At 40.0% G+C, this 22,298-nt stretch overlaps 1 protein-coding gene across 1 annotated transcript in view; it reads left to right on the top strand.

Annotated features, from left to right (window-relative positions):
• Window positions 1-22,298, top strand: part of SIM2 (SIM bHLH transcription factor 2) — a 69,499-nt gene that overhangs the window by 7,377 nt on the left and 39,824 nt on the right. The window contains exons 2-4 of the mRNA XM_059840146.1: window positions 933-1,015; window positions 5,146-5,235; window positions 17,828-17,936. Of these exons, the coding sequence (XP_059696129.1) occupies window positions 933-1,015; window positions 5,146-5,235; window positions 17,828-17,936 (282 nt within the window). The remainder of the gene's footprint in view (window positions 1-932; window positions 1,016-5,145; window positions 5,236-17,827; window positions 17,937-22,298) is intronic.

Raw genomic sequence — 22,298 nt, 5'->3', positions numbered from 1 at the left:
GGCACCGTGGTGGCCTCGGCTCCTCCGGGAGCTGCTGAAAGGCTCCTCCGGGAGCTGCTGAAAGGCTCCTTTTTACCCTGGAAGCGAAAATCAACCAACCCAACCAGAGCACCAGCCCCAGCCCCGCCGTCCCTCCTCGCCCCAAGGCAGCTCCGGCAGGAACCTTCCACTGCCCCGGGCTGGGCTCGGCTGTGGGCTCGGGTTTGGGCTCGGGTTTGGGCTCGGGCTGTGGAGTCGGGTTTGGGCTCGGGCTGTGGGGTCAGGCTGTGGGCTCGGGTTTGGGGTCAGGCTGTGGAGTCGGGTTTGGGCTCGGGTTTGGGGTAAGGCTGTGGAGTCGGGTTTGGGCTCGGTTTGGGGTCAGGTTCGGGCTCTGGTTGGGCTCGGGTTGGGGCTCAGGCTGTGGGCTCGGGCTGTGGGATCGGGTTTGGGCTCGGGTTTGGGGTCAGTCTGTGGGCTAGGGTTTGGGCTCAGGCTGTGTAGTCGGGTTTGGGCTCGGGTTCGGGCTCGGGCCGTGGGGTCAGGGCTCGATGAGGCCGGAATGCGAAGCTCTGTCGGCCCTGTCCGTGCCCAGCTGAAATCGGGGCAGTTTATCTCCAATCGAGCTCCGGCCTTCTTTAACCTCCTCATCCTCCTCCTCCTTGGCCACCTCGGGGGTGGCCGCTCACAGGGACAGGGACAGGGACAGTGCAAGGACGGGACTGGCCCGGCGGGCGATGGCAGCGGCTGTGGCCCCGTCCCTGGAGGAATTCCCTCCGGGGAATTCGGGGAAAGCGCGTCCGCGGGGATGCTCCGCTCCAGCAAAAGAAGAATTCCCCCCCAAAGCCTGTGTGGAGAAGGGACTCAGCCTTTGCCACCGCGGGAGGAGAGGGGAGCACGGGCAGGGGGGACAGCTCGGGCTCCTGCTCTGACCAAATCCTTGGGGTTTTTTGTAGGTCTGGGCGACGCCTGGGGGCAGCCGAGCAGGATCGGCCCTTTGGATAACGTGGCCATGGAGCTCGGATCCCACTTGCTTCAGGTAGTGCGCATGGAAAACCCGGGCTTGAGGGGCTGCCGCTCCTCCTCCTTTTCCTCCTCCTTTTCCTCCTCCTTTTCCTTCTCCTCCTCCTCCTCCTCCTCCTCCTCCTCCTCCTCCTCCTCCTCCTCCTCCTCCTCCTCCTCCCGCACCACCACAGCAGCCTGGCTGAAGCCTTCATCTGCTGGCAGAGCAGAAAACCGCTTATATTCCAATTATTTCATTAATTTTCGCCTTTGGTATCGGCCGAAGCAAGAGGCGCTCATCCCCTCTGTGCTCTCCCAGCCCTAAAATCTTCCAGCAGCCGCCCCAAAAGCGCCGGGGATGTCCCCAGGGAGCCCCCGGGGGAGGGGACCGGTGTTCCCCGGTGGTGACACCTGGAAGGGGACAACACCTGGGTTGGATCTCCCGGGACTTTAGCGCCTGAAAACCCCGCTGTTCACAATCCCGCTGCTCTGCTCTGGAATTCCACTGAATTCTGAGTTTAGGAAGTTGCAACCGGGGCGAGAGTGCCAGCAGGAGGGATTAAAAAAAAAAAATTTCAAAATTGCGTGTAACCCTATATATATATATATATATATATATATATATTTATTTATTTATTTATTTATTTATTTATTTATTTATTTATTTATTTATAAATATATATAAATATTTATAAGTTTTATTTTTATCTCTATTCTATTTCTATTTATATATTTATATAATACATATTTTATTAATATATATTTGTTAATAATAATAATAATAATGATAATAGTAATAATAGTAGTAATAATAATAGTAATAATAATAATAATTCTATCACATGAACCAAACTCAGCGCGGGTTCTCTCCCCCGATTTTAAAGAGCCATTAAACCGGAATGGTTGAGCTGGCGGGTTTCTTGTGGGCGGTGAATTCTGCTCACAGAGCTGGGGCTGTTTTCACTCTTTCGCTCGGCCGGGGATAAAACCCCGACAGAAAAGGAGAAAATCTCTGCCCCGGCCGCGGTGCCGCCGCTCCGACCTTTGGAATGACGAGCGCCCTTCTTTATTTGGGATCACAGAGCATTGGCCGCTCCCCTGCGGGGAAAATGAGATTTTTGGGAGGCACTGACAACATCCAGGCAATGGCAGAGCTCAGAGTGATCTCCTGGGGAGCCGTTTCCAGCCTTGGAATTTTATTTTATTTTATTTTATTTTATTTTATTTTATTTTATTTTATTTTATTTTATTTTATTTTATTTTATTTTATTTTATTTTATTTTATTTCATTTTATTTTATTTTATTTTATTTCATTTCATTTCATTTCATTTCATTTCATTTCATTTTATTTTATTTCATTTTATTTCATTTCATTTTATTTCATTTCATTTTATTTCATTTCAAGTAGCTGCTGCCCTCTCAGCTGTTGCAGGGTCACGAGTCCACCTGGAAATGCTGATCTAGTTGTGTATAATAATCTGTAGGATAATTTAATGTATATATTAAAATACAGACCCAGTTGTAGAAATCACTGTTGTTGCTCCTCCTCCTGGCTGTTCCCTGTTTTGTCTGGCATTAATTGAATTTATAACAATTAAATTCTGACCACCTGCAACTCTCATTTTTCAGTTCAGCTATTTCTGAATGACGAATGCTGAAGGTTTTAATAAACCCACATTTACTGCAAACCTTTTTTTTTTTTTTTTTTAAGGTTCTTAGACTGAAATTTTCCATGTGAATTTTCAGCTTCAGCGTGCTTCCCTGAACATGGAATTTTGGCATGTGCTGCAGTAACAGCAGCACTGAGCCAAGTTTATTAATGATAAATTAATAAACAATTATTAATTGTTCAAAGGTAAAGCAATTGCAAGGCAACAAGGTTTAAAGCAAAATTGTGGCTAAAACTGCAATAAATTATTTCCCATTATAATATTTCTACAAAATTTAATTTATGCTTAAAAAAATAATTAGCAAAGAGTGATCTGGTTTCAATTTTCTGCTGTAGAGTCATTAGTAGGCCAGAGAATAATTTGGAGTATTTTCTTATTGGGGTGGCACTAGAGGTGTATGAAGTAGACAGGATTTTCTTTGCTTCTCTTCCAGTTCAGTGACTTTAAATGGATTTAAACAGGTTGTTGTTTTACTTATGTCCTGTAAAAATTATTTTCCTCTTCCAAGTATATTTTCCAGTGATATTCACAGGAGGGAATATTCACTGATAGTTGGTCACATGTTGATCAAAGCTTTCTGTGCTGGGTGGGGACAATGCAGATTTTTTGAAAAAATGCCTGAAATTGGGCACTGAAAAATCAAGGACCAAACTGAGAGGTTTTGTATCCAAATCGTGGCCAGTTTTGTCTGAGCTTGGCCACATTATTTATTTTTTCTCCTCTAAATAAAATCTGACTGACCCCAACTTCAGTTTTTCCTCACACAGGCAACATTTGCCTCCCAGCCAATCTGTCAAGGAGAATTTGTAGGACTGGATCTCAGGTTTGTGCTGCTTGAGGTTTGCAGGCTGAGAGGATAAAACTTTATCACACATAGAGAGGAAGATTTGGGCTTGTTCCTTTGGGATGCTGGCAGAGGATGAGGCTGCTCAGCTTGATTGGGGTTTTTTATGTCAGAAAATCTCTAAATTGAAGGGAGAGATCATTTATACACAGCCAGACTTGAATTCTCTTTCTTTTTTTTTTTTTTTTTTGGAAGGTGAATTCCCTTTGAGACTCAAAGAGAGATATTTGTGCTTATTAATTTGACTTTTTCTGCTTTTTTTTTGGGAGTTCACATTGCAGAGCAGAGAGCTCTCTGTCCAGAAACACCTTCTTGAAAACACAGCCAAATTTCAACACTGCTGGTGGTGAAATAAATTGCACACAGCAGCGAGCTGGGTCTGCCAACCATGCCTTAAAAATGGCTCAGGTAGGGCCTGACTCCCCCTGAGCACCACAGAGCTCAGGATTTGGGCTAAGCACTAAAAAAAAATCCTGAATCAACAGCAAAATATTCCCTGGAATTGCAGCAGCAAAGCTGCAGCTGCAGGGAATGAGGTGGATTTCACAATGACCCTGAGATTAAGGGAACAAAATCAGATAAAGAGATATAAACCCACAAAAACCACTCCCAAACCCCTGTCACTCATAGAAAAAGTCATTTTGGGAATAAACAGCCACCATAAATACTTTATTTAACCTGCTAATTTTAAAATATCAGTTCTGTTCCCTCTGTTATGGGGCAGTTTTAGCTGTTTCACACCATTTAACTCCTGTTCAAATTCCTTCAAATCTTGCTTTGCTTGAAAATAAACTTCCCTCCACCAGGGCCTTATTTTCTGCTCATTTTTCCGCCTGGCTTTCTCTCACCCTGAATTTTTAATCCTGAAGGAGTCAGGATTTTACCTGCTAAAATCCCTCCATGTCATCAGTGCCATTATCCCAAAGCTCTGAGCATTCCCATCCACCCACCCTGGAGCAGAAATCCCCTGCCCTGTATATTTTTTTACTCCCCAAATTTTCCACTTTTGCCCAGAAATTGTTCTTTTGGAGGAATATCCAGGCACCAGACCTTGTAGGTCTTGGTATTATTATTATTATTATTATTATTATTATTATTATTATTATTATTATTATTATTATTAATTTATTCTTATCATTATTCTTATTCTTATTCTTACTCTTATTCTTATTATCATTATCATTATCATTATTATCATTATTATCATTAATATGTTATTGTTAATTTTATTATATTTATATTTATATTTATATTTATATTTATATTTATATTATATTTATATTTATATTTATATTTATATTTATATTTATATTTATATTTATATTTATATTTATATTTATATTTATATTTATATTTATATTTATATTTATTTATGTATATATGCATATATGTATATGTATATGTCTTTTTATTTTTATTTTCATTTTCAATTTTATTTTTATTTTTATTTTTATTTTCATTTTTATTTTATTTTCATTTTATTTTCATTTTCATTTTCATTTTCATTTTCATTTTCATTTTCATTCCTTAAATTTTCCTGTTTGCTGCTGTTGGAGTCAGAAATCACCCTCCAAAATCCATTTTTTCCCCCCACTGTAAATGCTTTAAACAGATTTCTTGCTTCTTACCCTGTGCATTTCTCTTTATTCCAGACTCTGGATGGTTTTGTTTTCGTCGTGGCATCCGATGGCAAAATAATGTACATTTCTGAAACAGCATCTGTGCACCTTGGCCTGTCCCAGGTATGTGCTCTGACACCCAAAGCATAAAAACCCAAAACTGCTAAATACAAATTTGGACCCTCCCAGCGGTGTCTTGCTTTTATATCCAGTATTTTGTTTTTTCAGGGCTGTTTGAAGCTTTTTTCTGCCTGAAAAGGGCTTTGGGAAAAGACTCAAATTTCCTTTCCTTGCCACCACGTCCCCCTGGCTTTATCCCTGTTCTTGTTCCTTGTATTTTACTCCTCATTTCCTTGCAGGAGGGCCATAAATAAAATGATATTGCAAATTGCAGGTGGAGGCAGGGCCTGAAAGCCAAGTGTGGGCAGGAGAGAGGGCTGGAATAAAACTCAGGATTTGGCTCTGGGAGCCTGAGGTTGTGTCAGATACTGAGGCTGCCCATGGATGGCAGAGAAATCTGGTGTGGAACTGGGGGTTATGGTAAATGGGCTGAAGGAGGAGGGAAAAATTAAAATAAAAGGGAAAAATCCTTTAGAGTGGGCACAGAAAGGCCTTATTATTAAATAATCTGACAATTATTGAAATAAAACTCAGATTTGACTCTGGCAGCCTGATTTTGTGTCAGATACTGAGGCTGCCTGTGAAAGGGAGAGAAATCTGATGTGGAACTGATAAATCTCCTGTGTTTATGGTAAATGGGCTGAAGGAGGAGGAAAAAAATTTTAAAAAAAGGGAAAAATCCTTCAGAGTGGGCACAGAAAGGGCTTTTTAATAAATAATTTTATAATTAACTGAAATAAAACTCAAATTTGACTCTGGGAGCCTGAGATTGTGTCAGATACTGAGGCTGCCTGTGACAGGGAGAGAAATCTGGTGTGGAACTGGGGATTATGGTAAATGGGCTGAAGGAGGAGGGAAAAATTAAAATAAAAGGGGAAAATCCTTTAGAGTGGGCACAGAAAGGGCTTTTTATTAAATAATTTGACAATTAATTGAAATAAAACTCAGATTTGGCTCTGGGAGCCTGAGATTGTGTCAGGTACTGAGGCTGCCTGTGACAGGGAGAGAAATCTGATGTGGAACTCAGAAATCTCCTGTGTTTATGGTAAATGGGCTGGAGGAGGGGGAAAAAATAAAAAAAAAAACGGAGAAAAATCCTTTAGAGTGGGCACAGAAAGGGCTTTTAAATAAATAATTTGATAATTAACTGAAATAAAAGTCAGATTTGGCTCTGGCAGCCTGAGATTGTGTCAGATACTGAGGCTTCCCATGGATGGGAGAGAAATCTGGTGTGGAACTGGGGGTTATGGTAAATGGGCTGAAGGAGGAGGGAAAAATAAAAATAAAAGGGAAAATCCTTTAGAGTGGGCACAGAAAGGCCTTATTATTAAATAATCTGACAATTAATTGAAATAAAACTCAGATTTGGCTCTGGGAGCCTGAGATTGTGTCAGATACTGAGGCTGCCCATGACAGGGAGAGAAATCTGGTGTGGAACTGATAAATCTCCTGTGTTTATGGTAAATGTGCTGGAGGAGGAGGAAAAAATTTAAAAAAAAGGGAGAAAAATCCTTCAGAGTGGGCACAAAAAGGGCTTTTAAATAAATAATTGGATAATTAATTGAAATAAAACTCAGATTTGACTCGGGAAGCCTGAGATTGTGTCAGATACTGAGGCTGCCTGTGAAAGGGAGAGAAATCTGGTGTGGAACTCAGAAATCTCCTGTGTTTATGGTAAATGGGCTGGAGGAGGGGGAAAAATTAAAATAAAAGGGGAAAAAATCCTTCAGAGTGGGCACAGAAAGGGCTTTTTATTAAATAATTTGACAATTAATTGAAATAAAACTCAGATTTGGCTCTGGGAGCCTGAGATTGTGTCAGGTACTGAGGCTGCCTGTGACAGGGAGAGAAATCTGATGTGGAACTCAGAAATCTCCTGTGTTTATGGTAAATGGGCTGGAGGAGGGGGAAAAAATAAAAAAAAAAACGGAGAAAAATCCTTCAGAGTGGGCACAGAAAGGGCTTTTAAATAAATAATTTGATAATTAACTGAAATAAAACTCAGATTTGGCTCTGGGAGCCTGAGATTGTGTCAGATACTGAGGCTGCCCATGGATGGGAGAGAAATCTGGTGTGGAACTGGGGGTTATGGTAAATGTGCTGAAGGAGGAGGGAAAAATAAAAATAAAAGGGAAAATCCTTTAGAGTGGGCACAGAAAGGCCTAATTATTAAATAATCTGACAATTAATTGAAATAAAACTCAGATTTGGCTCTGGGAGCCTGAGATTGTGTCAGGTACTGAGGCTGCCTGTGACAGGGAGAGAAATCTGATGTGGAACTGATAAATCTCCTGTGTTTATGGTAAATGTGCTGGAGGAGGAGGAAAAAATTTTAAAAAAAGGGGAAAAATCCTTCAGAGTGGGCATAGAAAGGGCTTTTAAATAAATAATTTGATAATTAACTGAAATAAAACTCAGATTTGACTCTGGCAGCCTGAGATTGTGTCAGATACTGAGGGTGCCCATGGATGGGAGAGAAATCTGATGTGGAACTGGGGGTTATGGTAAATGGGCTGAAGGAGGAGGGAAAAATTAAAATAAAAGGGGAAAATCCTTTAGAGTGGGCACAGAAAGGGCTTATTATTAAATAATTTGACAATTAATTGAAATAAAACTCAGATTTGGCTCTGGGAGCCTGAGATTGTGTCAGATACTGAGGCTGCCTGTGAAAGGGAGAGAAATCTGGTGTGGAACTGATAAATCTCCTGTGTTTATGGTAAATGGGCTGAAGGAGGAGGAAAAAATTTAAAAAAAAGGGAGAAAAATCCTTCAGAGTGGGCACAGAAAGGGCTTTTAAATAAATAATTTGACAATTAATTGAAATAAAACTCAGATTTGGCTCTGGGAGCCTGAGATTGTGTCAGGTACTGAGAGTGCCTGTGAAAGGGAGAGAAATCTGGTGTGGAACTCAGAAATCTCCTGTGTTTATGGTAAATGGGCTGGAGGAGGGGGAAAAATTTTAAAAAAAGGGAAAAATCCTTTAGAGTGGGCACAGAAAGGGCTTATTATTAAATAATTTGACAATTAACTGAAATAAAACTCAGATTTGGCTCTGGGAGCCTGAGATTGTGTCAGGTACTGAGGCTGCCTGTGAAAGGGAGAGAAATCTGATGTGGAACTGATAAATCTCCTGTGTTTATGGTAAATGTGCTGGAGGAGGAGGAAAAAAATTTTTAAAAAAGGGAAAAATCCTTCAGAGTGGGCAGAGAAAGGGCTTTTAAATAAATAATTGGATAATTAACTGAAATAAAACTCAGATTTGACTCGGGAAGCCTGAGATTGTGTCAGATACTGAGGCTGCCTGTGAAAGGGAGAGAAATCTGGTGTGGAACTCAGAAATCTCCTGTGTTTATGGTAAATGAGCTGGAGGAGGGAGAAAAATAAAAATAAAAGGGGAAAAAATCCTTCAGAGTGGGCACAGAAAGGGCTTTTTATTAAATAATTTGACAAGTAACTGAAATAAAACTCAGATTTGACTCTGGGAGCCTGAGATTGTGTCAGATACTGAGGCTGCCTGTGAAAGGGAGAGAAATCTGGTGTGGAACTGGGGGTTATGGTAAATGGGCTGGAGGAAGAGGGAAAAATAAAAAAAAGGGGGAAAAATTCTTTGGAGTGGGCACAGAAAGGGCTTTTAACAAATAATTTGACAATTTAGTGAAGTAAAACTCAGGATTTGGATGTGGCAGCCTGAGATTGTGTCAGATACTGAGGCTGCCCCTGAATGGCAGAGAAAAGGGGTTTATGGTAAATGTGCTGGAGGAGGAGGAAAAAAATAAAAATAAAAATAAAATAAAAAAGGAGAAGGGGGGCAGATTTATGAGTGTTCACAAGGAATTCAGGGCAGTTTTCCCTGAGTTTTTCCAGCTCAGCGCTCTTTTCAGTAAAGCATTTTATATGGTTGTGATAGAACTCATAAAACTCAGTTTACTACTGTTCTGCACCAGAACCATGAGGGGTTTTATGGGGTTTTTTTTCCTCTTAGATGGACATTTCTAATTTTTTTTTTTTGCCTTCTTGGGATAGGCACAGGGGCAAATTTATTGTAGAAGCTGAAATTAAAGTAGGACTTGGCTTTCCATGCCTTTGTTTGTAACTGGAATTCACTGGTAGCACCTGACCTAGAGTTTGCCATAGTCCCATAAAAAAATTCCTCATTAATTTCAGCAGGCCCTGGATGGGAGTGGCAAGGAACTGAAGTGCTCAGATGGGTATCAAAGATTTCTAAATAAATAAATGAGTTGAAATGAAGCCTGAACAGCAGAGGAGATGAAGGGGAGAGAGAGGAGAATATTCTGAAAATTTCTGGTTAATTTGTCCTGTGGCTGTTTCCATAAACAGGGGAGGGCTGTAATGGTGGGGATTATTTGTATAATTTAATTTTTTTGTTGTAATCAATGTTTTTAATTGAAAAAAAAAAAAAAGTGGAATTCTTTGGACGTGTGCTTGCAACAGTGATATTGGAATTAGTGGCTATGAGAGAAATTAGAACTCAAGAGGTAGAGAAAACAAGGATAGAAACCCACAAAAACAACTCCCAAACCCCTGCTCCTCATAGAAAAAGTCATTTTGGGAATAAACAGCCACCATAAATACTTTTTTTTACCTGCTAATTTTAAAAATATGAGCAGGAAACATTCTCAGTTCTGTTCCCTCTGTTATGGGGCAGTTTTAGCTGTTTCACACCATTTAACTCCTGTTCAAATTCCTTCAAATCTTGCTTTGCTTGAAAATAAACCTCCCTCCACCAGGGCCTTATTTTCTGCTCATTTTTCAGCCTGGCTTTCTCTCACCCTGAATTTTCAATCCTGAAGGAGTCAGGATTTTACCTGCTAAAATCCCTCCATGTCATCAGTGCCATTATCCCAAAGCACTGAGCACTCCCATCCACCCATCCTGGAGCAGAAATCCCCTGCCCTGTATATTTTTTTACTCCCAAAATGTTCAAATTTTTGCCCAGAAATTGTTCTTTTGGAGGAATTTCATGGCACCAGATCTTATAGGTCTTGGTATTATTATTATTTTATTTATTTTTATTTTTTATTTTTATTTTATTTTATATTTATTTTATATTTATTTTATTTTATTTTATTTTATTTTATTTTATTTTATTTTATTTTATTTTATTTTATTTTATTATTAACCCATTGATATGGGAGAGTTAAAGAATTATGGGATCAATGGGACACTGAACAGACTTTGGCACGTGCAGGAAGAGGGGACTGGCAGTGTCACACAAGTTTTAATCCCATTTATCCCTCCTGGTCAGCTGCACTGACTGAATTCCATGTGCCTGGAAATATCTATAAATCCTTAGGGCAAGAGGTGCTGAGGAAAATCAGAAAGTTTGGCCAAGTTGTTTTTTGAAGGATTTTTAATCAGCAAAATCCCAAACTTTTCCCTTCAGCAGAGGTTTGGAACAACCGAGCTTGGAAGTTGTGGGATTTGAAATTTAAGGGATTCTCAAAACACAAAAATTCACAGTGCAAGGGCCTTTATTATAAAATTTATTTATAAATAAAATCTTCAATTTTTAATTTATTTTAAATTTCTTTATAAAATTTCATCCTGATTTACCACCAATATGTTCTTGCTCTGCCTCAATATTCTCTTTTTGAAGAGATAATTTGGCTTTAAGCAGCACCAGCACTAATTTTGGGCTGCTCCCACTCCCCAAAATCCAAATCCATTTATCCTGGGATATTCCTGTCAGCTCCCAGGGCCTCCAAAGGAGTCCTTGTTCCCACTCCTCTGGAAATCCTGGGATTTCTGCCCCTGCCATTAACCAGAATGGGCTTGGGCAGGAGAAGGAAATTCAGCCCCAATATAATAAAAAATAAATTCCACATTACATTTCCAACAAGTGCCCTCACAGAGCCAAAGCAAGCAGGGAGCAGAGTGGTGGTGATTGGAAAAAAATCCTTGAGAGTGGGCACAGAGAGGCTTTTTATGAAATAATTTGACAATTAACTCGCCCACACATCCAGTTCCTGCTCGAGTGCCATTTGTTTAAAAATATATAGTTCAGCTAAATGAAAAAGCCATTTAAAGAGAATTTTGCAGACTATTTTTGGAGGCCTGCTACAGTGGCCTTTATCTTCTGGTCGAATTGAACTTCAGCAGGAAGAAATTAAAGCTTGAGAAAAAGCCAGGCTGGCTAAACCAGTCATAAATTCAAACCCAGCATTAGGGATTGTTTTGAAGCACGGCTTTGCCTCAGAAACAGAGTTTCTGAAAAATCTACATCTTCATTTGCGGCCCTGCCACTTCATTTGTGGCTTTGGAGTTTGATTTGCTCCCAGCTGGAGCAGGAAAATTGTGAATTTTGCTGGAGGACCCTTCCCCCAGCCCATCCCAGCTGGCCCCAGCCCAGGGATGAGCTGCCTTGGACTGCTTGGCACAGCCAATTTCTTTTTTTGCCTTTTTTTTTTTTCCATGGATAAAAAACAGCTTCAAATTCCCCAAACATTGTTTTTTTTTCCCCTCAAAGGCACAAAAAAGAAAGGAAAATCCTCTCGGGCAATGATGTGGAAAGACAAATTTTAATTTAATTTGAAGGTCTGGAGCTTATTCCAGCACTTTTCTGGATCCATGAGGGAGCCAGGCTTATCTTTGACTTCTGATAAATCTTGAAATATTTCACCACAAATATCTGAACTTTTTCCAGGATTTTATTTTGCTTTTATCCAATGAGACCATGAGAGGTAAAATATGTAATTATTTGCTCTAGAATCCATCCACTTAGTCCTGTGTGTTTATTATGAATCATTCCTTGGCTGGGAAAAAAAAAAATAAATAAATCTGAGTTTCTCATAAACCCCCTGTTAGTAGGAAATGCTGAGATTTGGTATTTACAGCTATTAAAAACTGCATCAAGGAGGCTGCTTCAATAACCTGAGGCACGGGGCTTTAGCTCTATGAATTGAACTGGAGAATTTCTGTGTTTTTAAAGTTCTCAGGGTTTCATTGCAGGCTTGGAGAGAGCTGAATCTGCCCAGCAGGGGCTGAGACCCCAAATTATGGACCCATATTTTGGTTATTTGACTCTGCCTTAGCCCCCATCCCTTTGCTGGTGGTTTTATGGCTGAAAGTCAATTTGGAAAGTGAATTTTGGGGTCAGTTGTTGGAATCTGAAGTGCAGGGAACTCTCAGAACTCTGGGCATGGAAGCCAGAGCTCAGAATTAAACCCAGGATTTGATCTGAGACCTTGGGAAAGGCTCCCAGACTGAGGGGCTGGAAGGGAGAAGGTGGGTTTGTGGTTTAAAGCAGGGACAGGTTAAGTGGAGGAAAATTCAGAGTTTTAGAGTTTAAGATCTAGAAAATGTGAAAGTATCAAAAATATAAGATGTGGCACTGGGTGCCAGGGTTTAGTTGAGGTGTTGAGGCTGGGTTGGACTCGATGACCTTGAAGGTCTCTTCCAACCTGGTGATTCTGGGATTCTGGGATTCTGTGAAAAGCAGTTCCAGAGGTAAACAAGGAGCTCAGAAAGCAGCACTGCAGGTTTGTGTGTCAGAACAGGAGTGGCTAAGAAAGCTCACACTGTACCAGGGGTCCATAAAATGAAATATTTAAAGATTGGGTCAAAACCATAAATATCCTTTGTTTTATTGGTCAATAAATCATTAAAAAAATCTTGTCATTAAGGTTTTTGTGACCTTCTGAACCGTGCTGTGAAGATGTGAGCTGAGCTCACCCTTGCTGCCTGGGTAGAAGATAAGAAAAATAAACCCCATCACCTAAAACCTCCCAGGTTCCATCCCTAACTCACTCAAAATTCATCCCAAACCCCCACAGCCAGGGCTGCTCCTTTGCCTCCTGCTGATTTTCCTGGCCTTGCAAATAAACCCATGAGAATAAAAATCCTTTTAGTGTTTATAATAAGGAAAACCAGTCGTTATTGCACAAAGGAGTTTAGGCTTGAATTTTAGACATAAACCCTGGGACAAAAAAAAAAAAAAAAAAGAAATTTTGGATTAAAAAAAAAAAAAATGTGGCTTTTAACCCTTTGAATCCTGTGGAAAAATGTGCATTTTCATGAGGAATCATTTTAAAATAGGTGATGAGTTTGGGAAAAGCAAGAGCCATCCATGAGTTACAGTTTTTTAAAAGAAAACATCGACTACAGCTGGTGAGGTTGGTCAGCTTGACTGGGGTTTTTAATGTCAGAAAGTCCCTAAATTGAAGAGATATTTATAGAGATATATATACACACACTTATTTACTTATTTATTTATTTTTAGGGAATTTATACACAGCCACCCATGAATTCTCTCTTTTTTTTTTTTTTTTTTTTTTTTGAATGTAAATTCTCTGCTAAAAATGCTTTCATTCCAAGGGCAAAACATTCACTGGGGAAAAAAATCACTCTTAACCAAAGATAAAATAAGGAGAAGAGGTTTGTGAGTGATGCCCCTTGGCAATTTTGTCATGTTCTGAAAATGAAATGTCCACCACCAGAAGAATTTTTAGATTTTTTTTTTTTTTTTTTTTGAATGTAGGTGATCAGGATATTTATGAAGACACCTCTGGACATTTGCAGGATGTTTGTCCCCTGGTAATTCAAAAAAACCAGAAGAGTTTCCAGGCAGGACTCACAGGGAGATTTCGTGTTTTCCTTCCTCCCTGACAAGAAATTGGGTGTGGGGTGTTCCTGCAGCGAGCCCCCACCTGTCTGTGGCTGAACAGGAGCAGCCAGGGCCCTTTTAGGGCAGCTTTTAGAGAAAATTACACAAATGCAGCAATGCAGATATCCCCGTCCCCATTCCATAGTTTCCTTTTCCTTTTCCTTTTTCTTTTTATCTTTTCCTTTTCCTTTTCCTTTTCTTTTTCCTTTTCCTTTTCCTTTTCTTTTTCCTTTTCCTTTTCCTTTTTCTCCTTTCCTTTCCTTTTCATTTTCCTTTTTATCTTTTCCTTTTCCTTTTTATCTTTTCCTTTTCCTTTTCCTTTTTATCTTTCCCTTTCCCTTCCCTTCCCTTCCCTTCCCTTCCCTTCCCTTCCCTTCCCTTCCCTTCCCTTCCCTTCCCTTCCCTTCCCTTCCCTTCCCTTCCCTTCCCTTCCCTTCCCTTCCCTTCCCTTCCCTTCCCTTCCCTTCCCTTCCCTTCCCTTCCCTTCCCTTCCCTTCCCTTCCCAAACCTTCCCAAACCTTCCCAAACCTTCCCTTCCCAAACCTTCCCTTCCCAAACCTTCCCTTCCCAAACCTTCCCTTCCCAAACCTTCCCTTCCCTTCCCTTCCCTTCCCTTCCCTTCCCTTCCCTTCCCTTCCCTTCCCTTCCCTTCCCTTCCCTTCCCTTCCCTTCCCTTCCCTTCCCTTCCCTTCCCTTCCCTTCCCTTCCCTTCCCTTCCCTTCCCTTCCCTTCCCTTCCCTTCCCTTCCCTTCCCCCCTCTCTCTTTTTTTCTCTTTCTCTCTCTCTTTCTTTCTCTTCTCCATCTCCCCTTTCCTTATTTTCCCCCTTTTCCCTAGTTTTCCCTAGCTCAGTGCATTTTCAGCCTGCTCAGCAGGTCAGCTCCCTGTCGATGTTGTGTTTGCAGGGAGGGGCTGTTGGAAAGGAGCAGTGGAGGAAGAGATGCTTGGGGAGGGAAAAAAAAATCGAGTTTGCACAGCCCTGGGAAGGGACATTCCATGAATAATGCAGAAAATGGAAGGATGAGGAACATTTTCAGGGAAAAAATTTTCCCATTTTCTGCTTTGTGGGGGCAGACAACGTCATTTATCCCAAAGAAAAGGCAGCTGCCAGGATCTGAGGGAGGAGCAGGGCGGGCTCAGAGGGATGGCTCCAATTCTGCACCTCTCTGGTCTGGGGGCCCGAGGCACACGGGGCAGCTCAGAGCTATTGACACTCATTCAAACCCAGCACTGGCAGCAGCCTCCTGCTTCCCTGAAAATTTCAATATTTTTCAATTCTTTTTTTGGAGATTTTTATGAATTTAAAGCCAGGAGCAACCGTCTGGGATGAATTTCTGTGCCCAAAGCAAATAATCTCACAATTCTTCCTGTTCTTTCCAGATCAATTCCCCATTCTCTGCAGCTTTCTTTGCCTCATCCTACATTGATGAGGAAATTCAGGATAGGATAAAGGAAAATGATTTTCAGTTTTGGTTTGTTTATGTGTGTTTTGTATCAAATTTTGGGAAAATTAATTGCTAAAAACCTCAAAGCAACACCATCCCCTTTGGATTCCCAGAATTAGAGAAGATAAATAAAGGAATTCAGCTCTATTTCCAGATCAGTTCCTCATTCTCTGCAGCTTTCTTTGCCTCATCCTACATTGATGAGGAAATTCAGGATAGGATAAAGGAAAATGATTTTCAGTTTTGGTTTGTTTATGTGTGTTTTGTATCAAATTTTGGGAAAATTAATTGCTAAAAACCTCAAAGCAACACCATCCCCTTTGGATTCCCAGAATTAGAGAAGATAAATAAAGGAATTCAGCTCTATTTCCAGATCAATTCCTCATTTTCTGCAGCTTTCTTTGCCTCATCCTACATAGACAAGGAAATTTAGGATGGGATAAAAGAAAATTATTTTCAATTTTGATCCATTTATGTGTGTTTTGTATCAAATTTTGTGAAAATAATCAATAAAAACCCCAAAGCAACAACATCTCCTTTATACTCCCAGAATTAGAGAAGATAAATAAAGGAATTCAGCTCTATTTCCAGATCAATTCCTCATTTTCTGCAGCTTTCTTTGCCTCATCCTACATAGACAAGGAAATTTAGGATGGGATAAAAGAAAATTATTTTCAATTTTGATCCATTTATGTATGTTTTGTATCAAATTTTGTGGAAATTAATCAATAAAAACCCCACAGCATCAGCATCTCCTTTGGATTCCCAGAATTAGAGAAGACAAATAAAGGAGTCCTGTTCTGTTTCCCCCTTAAATCCATTCCTGCAGCTCTCTGGGGACTTTTCTCAGGGGTTTAGGGGGTGACAGGCGGAGCTGGCAGAGGGGACACGGGGGCCACAAGGCTCTTTTTGGTTTTTTGTGCCACTGTGAGCAGTGGGAAAGGCAGGAGCACATCCTGGGCAGGCAAAGTTCAGGGCAGGACAGGGAATACACAAACATTTAAGGCAGATCTTCACTGTGAGTGTTTGTTCAGAGCTGTGAAAATCCATGGAAATCTGATTTTTGGGGTTCTCTCAGAGCCCATTGGTGTACCTTCGTTTTTGTAGTAATTTTTGTAGCATTTTTAATTGAAAATAAAAAAAAACAACAGTGGAAACAGTGGAGTTCTTTGGATGTGTGTCTGTTGGAGCCCTGGCTGCTGAGAATTCCAGACTTTCTGTGCTGCCAGGCACTGACCCCCAGAGAACACTGCAGTGACCTGAGGGCCTGGAGAAGCTTCCAGAATGGAATGACAGAACTGGGATTGTGGGGGTGGGGTTTGGATAGAAGTGTGTGATATCCCAGGGTGGGAAACTCAGAGCTGAAGGGTTTAGAATGCAGTCAGAGATAGAAAGCAAGGTGGAGGTTTTGGGGTGGAGGCTGCTCCTTCTCCTTCTTCTCTTCCTTCTACTTCTTCTTCTCTTTCTCCTCCTCTTCCTTCCTCTTCTTCCTCTTCCTCTTCTTCTTCTTCTTCTTCTTCTTCTTCTCCACCTTTTTCTACTTCTTCTCCTTCTTCTTTTTCTCCTCCTTTTCCTCCTCCTCCTCCTCCTCCTCCTCCTCCTCCTCCTCCTCCTCCTCCTCCTTCTCCTTCTTCTCCTTCTCCTTCTCCTTCTCCTTCTCCTTCTCCTTCTCCTTCTCCTTCTCCTTCATGGGTTTGGGTGGTTTTGTGCCATTGGATAAAAAAGTCCCCATTGTGGCACGGGTGGTTGGGTGTTGGGTTAAAAGTGAAAATAATTAAGTGTCATTTCTTAATTGGGCAGTTTATCCTTCCAAGGCCTTGGAGAGAGAGATGGGGCTCCATTTTTAGTGTGTTGCAGTGAAGTGCTGCAGAGCTCAGGGTTTGTGAGACTTTGACAGAGACAAGAACTGATAAACATCTGAGTTCCAACAAGAAATTCCCTCTCACACATTTCATCCTGACCCTGGTGGAAAAAAGAAGCAAAGACTCACCATGTGTTCATAACAGTGATATTGGAATTAGTGGCTATGAGAGAAAATAGAGCTCAGGAGGCAGAGAAAACAGGGATATAAACCCATAAAAACCACTCCCAAACCCCTGTTCCTCCAATATCTTCAGAAAAGTCATTTTGGCCCTGCTGCTGGTGGGAGAACACAAAGGGGTTCTGTGAGGGCAGGTGAGACTTTCTGGGGACCTGCAGGAAGATAATTTTTATTTTCATATTTACCTTCCTGAGAGGCATTTCCACAGCTCCCAGTTCTCCTCCATTTGTGGCAATTTAACTTTTCTACAGCTGCTCTAATTTATCACCTCATTCCCAGCCCCAACAGGAGCTCTTCTGTCCCTGATGCAACACCTGAAATTCCCACCAAAACCTCTCTGACATCAATCACTGCTGAGGAAAGAATTAATTGGGATTAATGGCTGGCATTTGGAAGATGCTTTTGATCCACCCAGCTCCTGCTTTAACTCTGGAGTGTTTGAGGGCAGAAAATGACCCAGCTGCTTTTATTCCATGGTTTTTTCCAGGTGGAGCTCACTGGAAACAGCATTTATGAGTACATCCACCCCTCAGACCACGATGAGATGACTGCTGTCCTCACTGCCCACCAGCCTCTGCATCCTCACCTCCTGCAAGGTATTTCTGACAGCTGCCACTAAAACACTGTGGAAAATAATTTAAAAAAACCAATTCCAGGCTGAAATGGGACAAATTGCAACCCAAAGCATTCCATGAATCCATATTTATATTAATAGTTATAGTTATATAGATATAGTTATAATTATAGTTATTTGTATTTACATTTGTATTTATATTTATATTAAGTTTATTGTTATTTTACTTTTATGTTTATGTTTTATTTTTATTTTTATTTATCCTGTTCGAAGCTCAAATGGGGTAGCAGCAGGAACTCAAAACTGACACATGATTTAATGTTCTTGCAGGGAATAAGGTGCCCTCAATTAATTAATGCCTTTTGTGCCATGGAGATTTTTATTATTATTATTATTGGTTTATTTTTATTTTTATTTTTATTTTTATTTTTATTTATCCTGTTCAAGCTCAAATGGGGGAGCAGCAGAAAGTCAACTCTGTGATCCAGGACTTAATGTTCTTACAGGGAAAAAGGTGCCCTCAATTAATTAATTAATGCCTTTTGTGCCATGGAGATATTTATATTTATATTTATAATTTTTCTTTTATTTTTATTTTTATTTATCCTGTTCCAAGCTCAAATGGGGGAGCAGCAGGAACTCAAAACTGTGATCCAGGACTTAATGTTCTTACAGGGAATAAGGTGCCCTCAATTAATTAATTAACTCCTTTTGTGCCATGGAGATATTTATTTTTTATTTTTAGTTGTAGTTTTAATTTAACTTTCTTTTTCTTTTTTATTTTTATTATTATTTTTATTCTTATTCTTATTATTCCTATTCAAAGCTCGAATGGGGGAGCAGCAGGAACTCAAAACTGACCCAGAATTTAATGTTCTTACAGGGAATCAGGTTCTCCTCAATTAAACAATTCCTTTTCTGCCATGGAGCTGCAAACAGGTTTTTATTTTATCCCAGTGCTTGTTTCATCTCTTTTGTTTTATCATCACTGCTGAGGCTGCAGAAGTTTTGTGGTGGCCACAGCTCAGCTGCAAGGTCAGGGTGGGAAAAGAGCTAAGAAAACATCAGCTAACTGGGAAATGGAAGGATATTCTGAATATTTTAAAACAACTGGTGAATTCAAATCTGGGACATCAAAACCCAGACTTAATATTCTCCACTGTAGGCAGAGCAGAAATGGGTTTGGCAAAGCAAAAATCTCATTCCAAAAGTGACTTTTTGTGGAAAATCTTGTCCTCTTCTGCTGTCACCCACAGAAATGCTGACCCCACCCTTTGGGGGTGAAGTTGTCACCTCAGGGTTGCAATTCCTGGGTCAGAAACAAAAATATTCTCATTTTTTTTAGTTTGTGCTTCCTCGGGGGCAATCCTTTGAACCTCCAAAGATCAGAACCAGCCTGGCTCCAGCACAAAGGAGCTCCCACTTGCATTTCACAACTGATTTCTCTGGATTTCCTGATTTCAGCTGCCAGTGTTTGTCAGCCTTTCCCAAGCCCAGCTCCTAAAAAACAGGAGGAATTTTGGGTTCTTGCTACAATTTTGTTCAGGATTGGTTTGGGGTTTTTTTCAGTTTTGGTGCCTGTGCTTGGTTCTGGCCTCTGTGATTCCATCAGGGCAGAACTGAATTCAAGGAATGTTGATGTGCCTGGGAGCACCTGGACTGCTCCAAATGCTGGAAATGCAAGAATTATCTCAGCCCTCTTCCCTCTTCTTCCTCCCCAAACAGGCTGTCAGGAACAAAACCCACCCTTGGTGTCTTGGAAAGAAAATTCTTATTTTTCTCAGCCTCCTCTCTGTGATTGTTTCATCCTTGGTTCATTCCTCTGTCAGAATTTTAAAGAATATTGATTTTTAAAAAATCATATTGACATTTTAAAAATTTTCTTCTCCCTTTTCCCAACTTACTGATAAAGAGAGGAGTAATAAAATCATTTCCACCTCTGATGGAAATGATTTGAGGGTGATTTTCGTGGTGGGACTGGATAATCTTTAATGTCTCTTCCAGCCTCAATAATTCTGTGGAATCCAGGAGTTTTCATGCAGGTTTGCTGACATCCAGAATTAGTAGTGAGATATTTTACATCTACTGCCTTGGCAATGGCAACAGCCTACTGTTTGGCTTGAAATTTCAATATTTTTCAATTCATTTTTAGAGATTTTTATGAATTTAAAGCCAGGAGCAACGAATTGGGAATAATTTCTGTGTCAAAAAGAAATAATCCCACAATTCTTCCTGCTCTTCCCAGACCAATTCCCCATTCTCTGCAGCTTTCTTTGCCTCATCCTGCATTGATGAGGATGTTCAGGAAAAGAATAAGGAAAATTATTTGAAGTTTTGATCCATTTATGTGCGTTTTGTATCAAATTTTGTGGAAATTAATCGATTAAAACCTCAAAGCAACAGCATCTCCTTTGGATTCCCAGGCTTAGAGAAGATAAAGAAAGGAATTCAGTTCTGTTTCCAGATAATTCCCCATTCTCTGCAGCTTTCTTTGCCTCATCCTACATTGATAAGGAAATTTAGGGTCCAAATAAGGAAAATTATTTTCAGTTTTGGTCAGTTTATGCGTGTTTTTTATCAAATTTTGTGGAAATTAATCAATAAAAACCTCAAAGCAACAACATCCCCTTTAGATTTCCAGAATTAGAGAAGATAAAGAAGGAATTCAGCTCTGTTTCCAGATAATTCCTCATGCTCTGCAGCTTTCTTTGCCTCATCCTGCATGGATGAGGAAATTTAGGGTCCAAATAAGGAAAATTATTTTCAATTTTGACCCATTTAGGTGTGTTTTGTATCAAATTTTGTGGAAATTAATCAATTAAAACCTCAAAGCAACAGCATCTCCTTTGGGTTCCCAGATCAGGAGGAGATAAATAAATTACCTACTGAACAGAATTCTGTTCTGTTTGGGGATTATTTTATTTTATTTCAGTTCTGTGTCTCTCTTCCCTATAAAATGCATGGAGTGGGTATATAAAAATTCCCAGAATCTACAGCTAAATCTTTTTGAAATGCACAGAATGAACAAATATTTCTTTCCTGTTGCCTTCCCTGTGCCAGTAATTCTCTTTTATCCATGAAAATCCTGAGGTATAACCTGAAATTACCTGGCCTGCAATAATCCACCCAGGTTTTTTATTTAACCCAGTGAAGATTTAAAAACCATTGAATAAATGACAGGAATGAAGCAACTTCTGCCTGGGTCTGAGGAGATATTTCCAATATTTAATTAAAACATGGAGTTCTACAAATAACTTAAAGGGCAGTGAAGTGAAAGTGGCTTGGTTAAAAAAAAAAACAAGAGGAAACCAGATAATTTTAATGGCAATTTTTGTCATTTCAGTTTGATTTTCTCTCTTTTAATCTTTTAAAACACACCTGAATCATCAAGTCCCTGGGTGGAATCAAAAATCTCCTTTTATAATTTTGTTATCTTATAGATTTCTGCCATCTGGGGCATTGCTTGGGCATAAAATCAATATTGCACTGCAGACCCAGACTTTTATATCCCAAATTTCCAGCTTGGGTCACAGAACTTGCCTTGCTCAAGATGTTTTCTTCAGCTAAAGCTCAGATTTTCACCTCCATTCTCAGTCCAGCAGGGGCAGCTGGATAAGATCTGGTTTGGGAGGAATAAAATCACAATATCAACAATACCTGTGCTGTGTGATATTCAGTTATTTGGATCAAACAACCCAGAGCACAGGTTATTTTTGGGTTTTAGAGTTTTTGTAAATTTGGGTGCCACCTCTGTTTATTTCTCAGGGAAATGCAAATTTTATTGCTTTGCATAAAATCAGACAGTGTGTGCATTTCTTTACACAATCCTCACTGTCAAGTTGTTTTTCTTCAGAGAAATCACCCTGGTATAAAAAATATTATTTATAAATACCATTCATAAAGATTACATATATAATAATATAATATAGACTATTTATAAAGTATAAAATTCTTAAATAATTCTATTTAAATTCTTAAAGTTTGCACAGAACTTTCACGTGGAACAAGGCACAGCTTCAAACACAGAGTGCAGCTAATTTGGTTTTTTAGAGAGGGGAAATAGTTGAATAATCCATGATTCCAGGAGTTTGGATTCCATAGCAATAATAAATGTCATAAAATTTGGGAATGTGATGAGGGAAGTGCCCAGAGCAGCTGGGGCTGTCCCAGGATCCCTGGGATGAGGAGATTTTTAAGGACCCTTCCTCTGGAATTTTTGGTGGTTTTTGGTTGGTTTTTTTGGGTTTTTTTTTTTTTTTTTTTTGGGGTTTTTTTTGTGTGTGTGTGATTTTTTGTTGTTGCTGTTTTGGGTTTTTTGTTTGTTTGGGTTTTTTGTTTGGTTTTTTGGGTGGTTTTTTGTTTTTTTTTTTTTTTTTTTGTTATG

Source organism: Haemorhous mexicanus, chromosome 2, assembly GCF_027477595.1.
Source record: "Haemorhous mexicanus isolate bHaeMex1 chromosome 2, bHaeMex1.pri, whole genome shotgun sequence".
NCBI lineage: Eukaryota > Metazoa > Chordata > Aves > Passeriformes > Fringillidae > Haemorhous > Haemorhous mexicanus.
The sequence above is the reverse complement of the archived record's forward strand: the minus strand, read 5'-3'. Positions and strand labels throughout refer to the sequence as shown.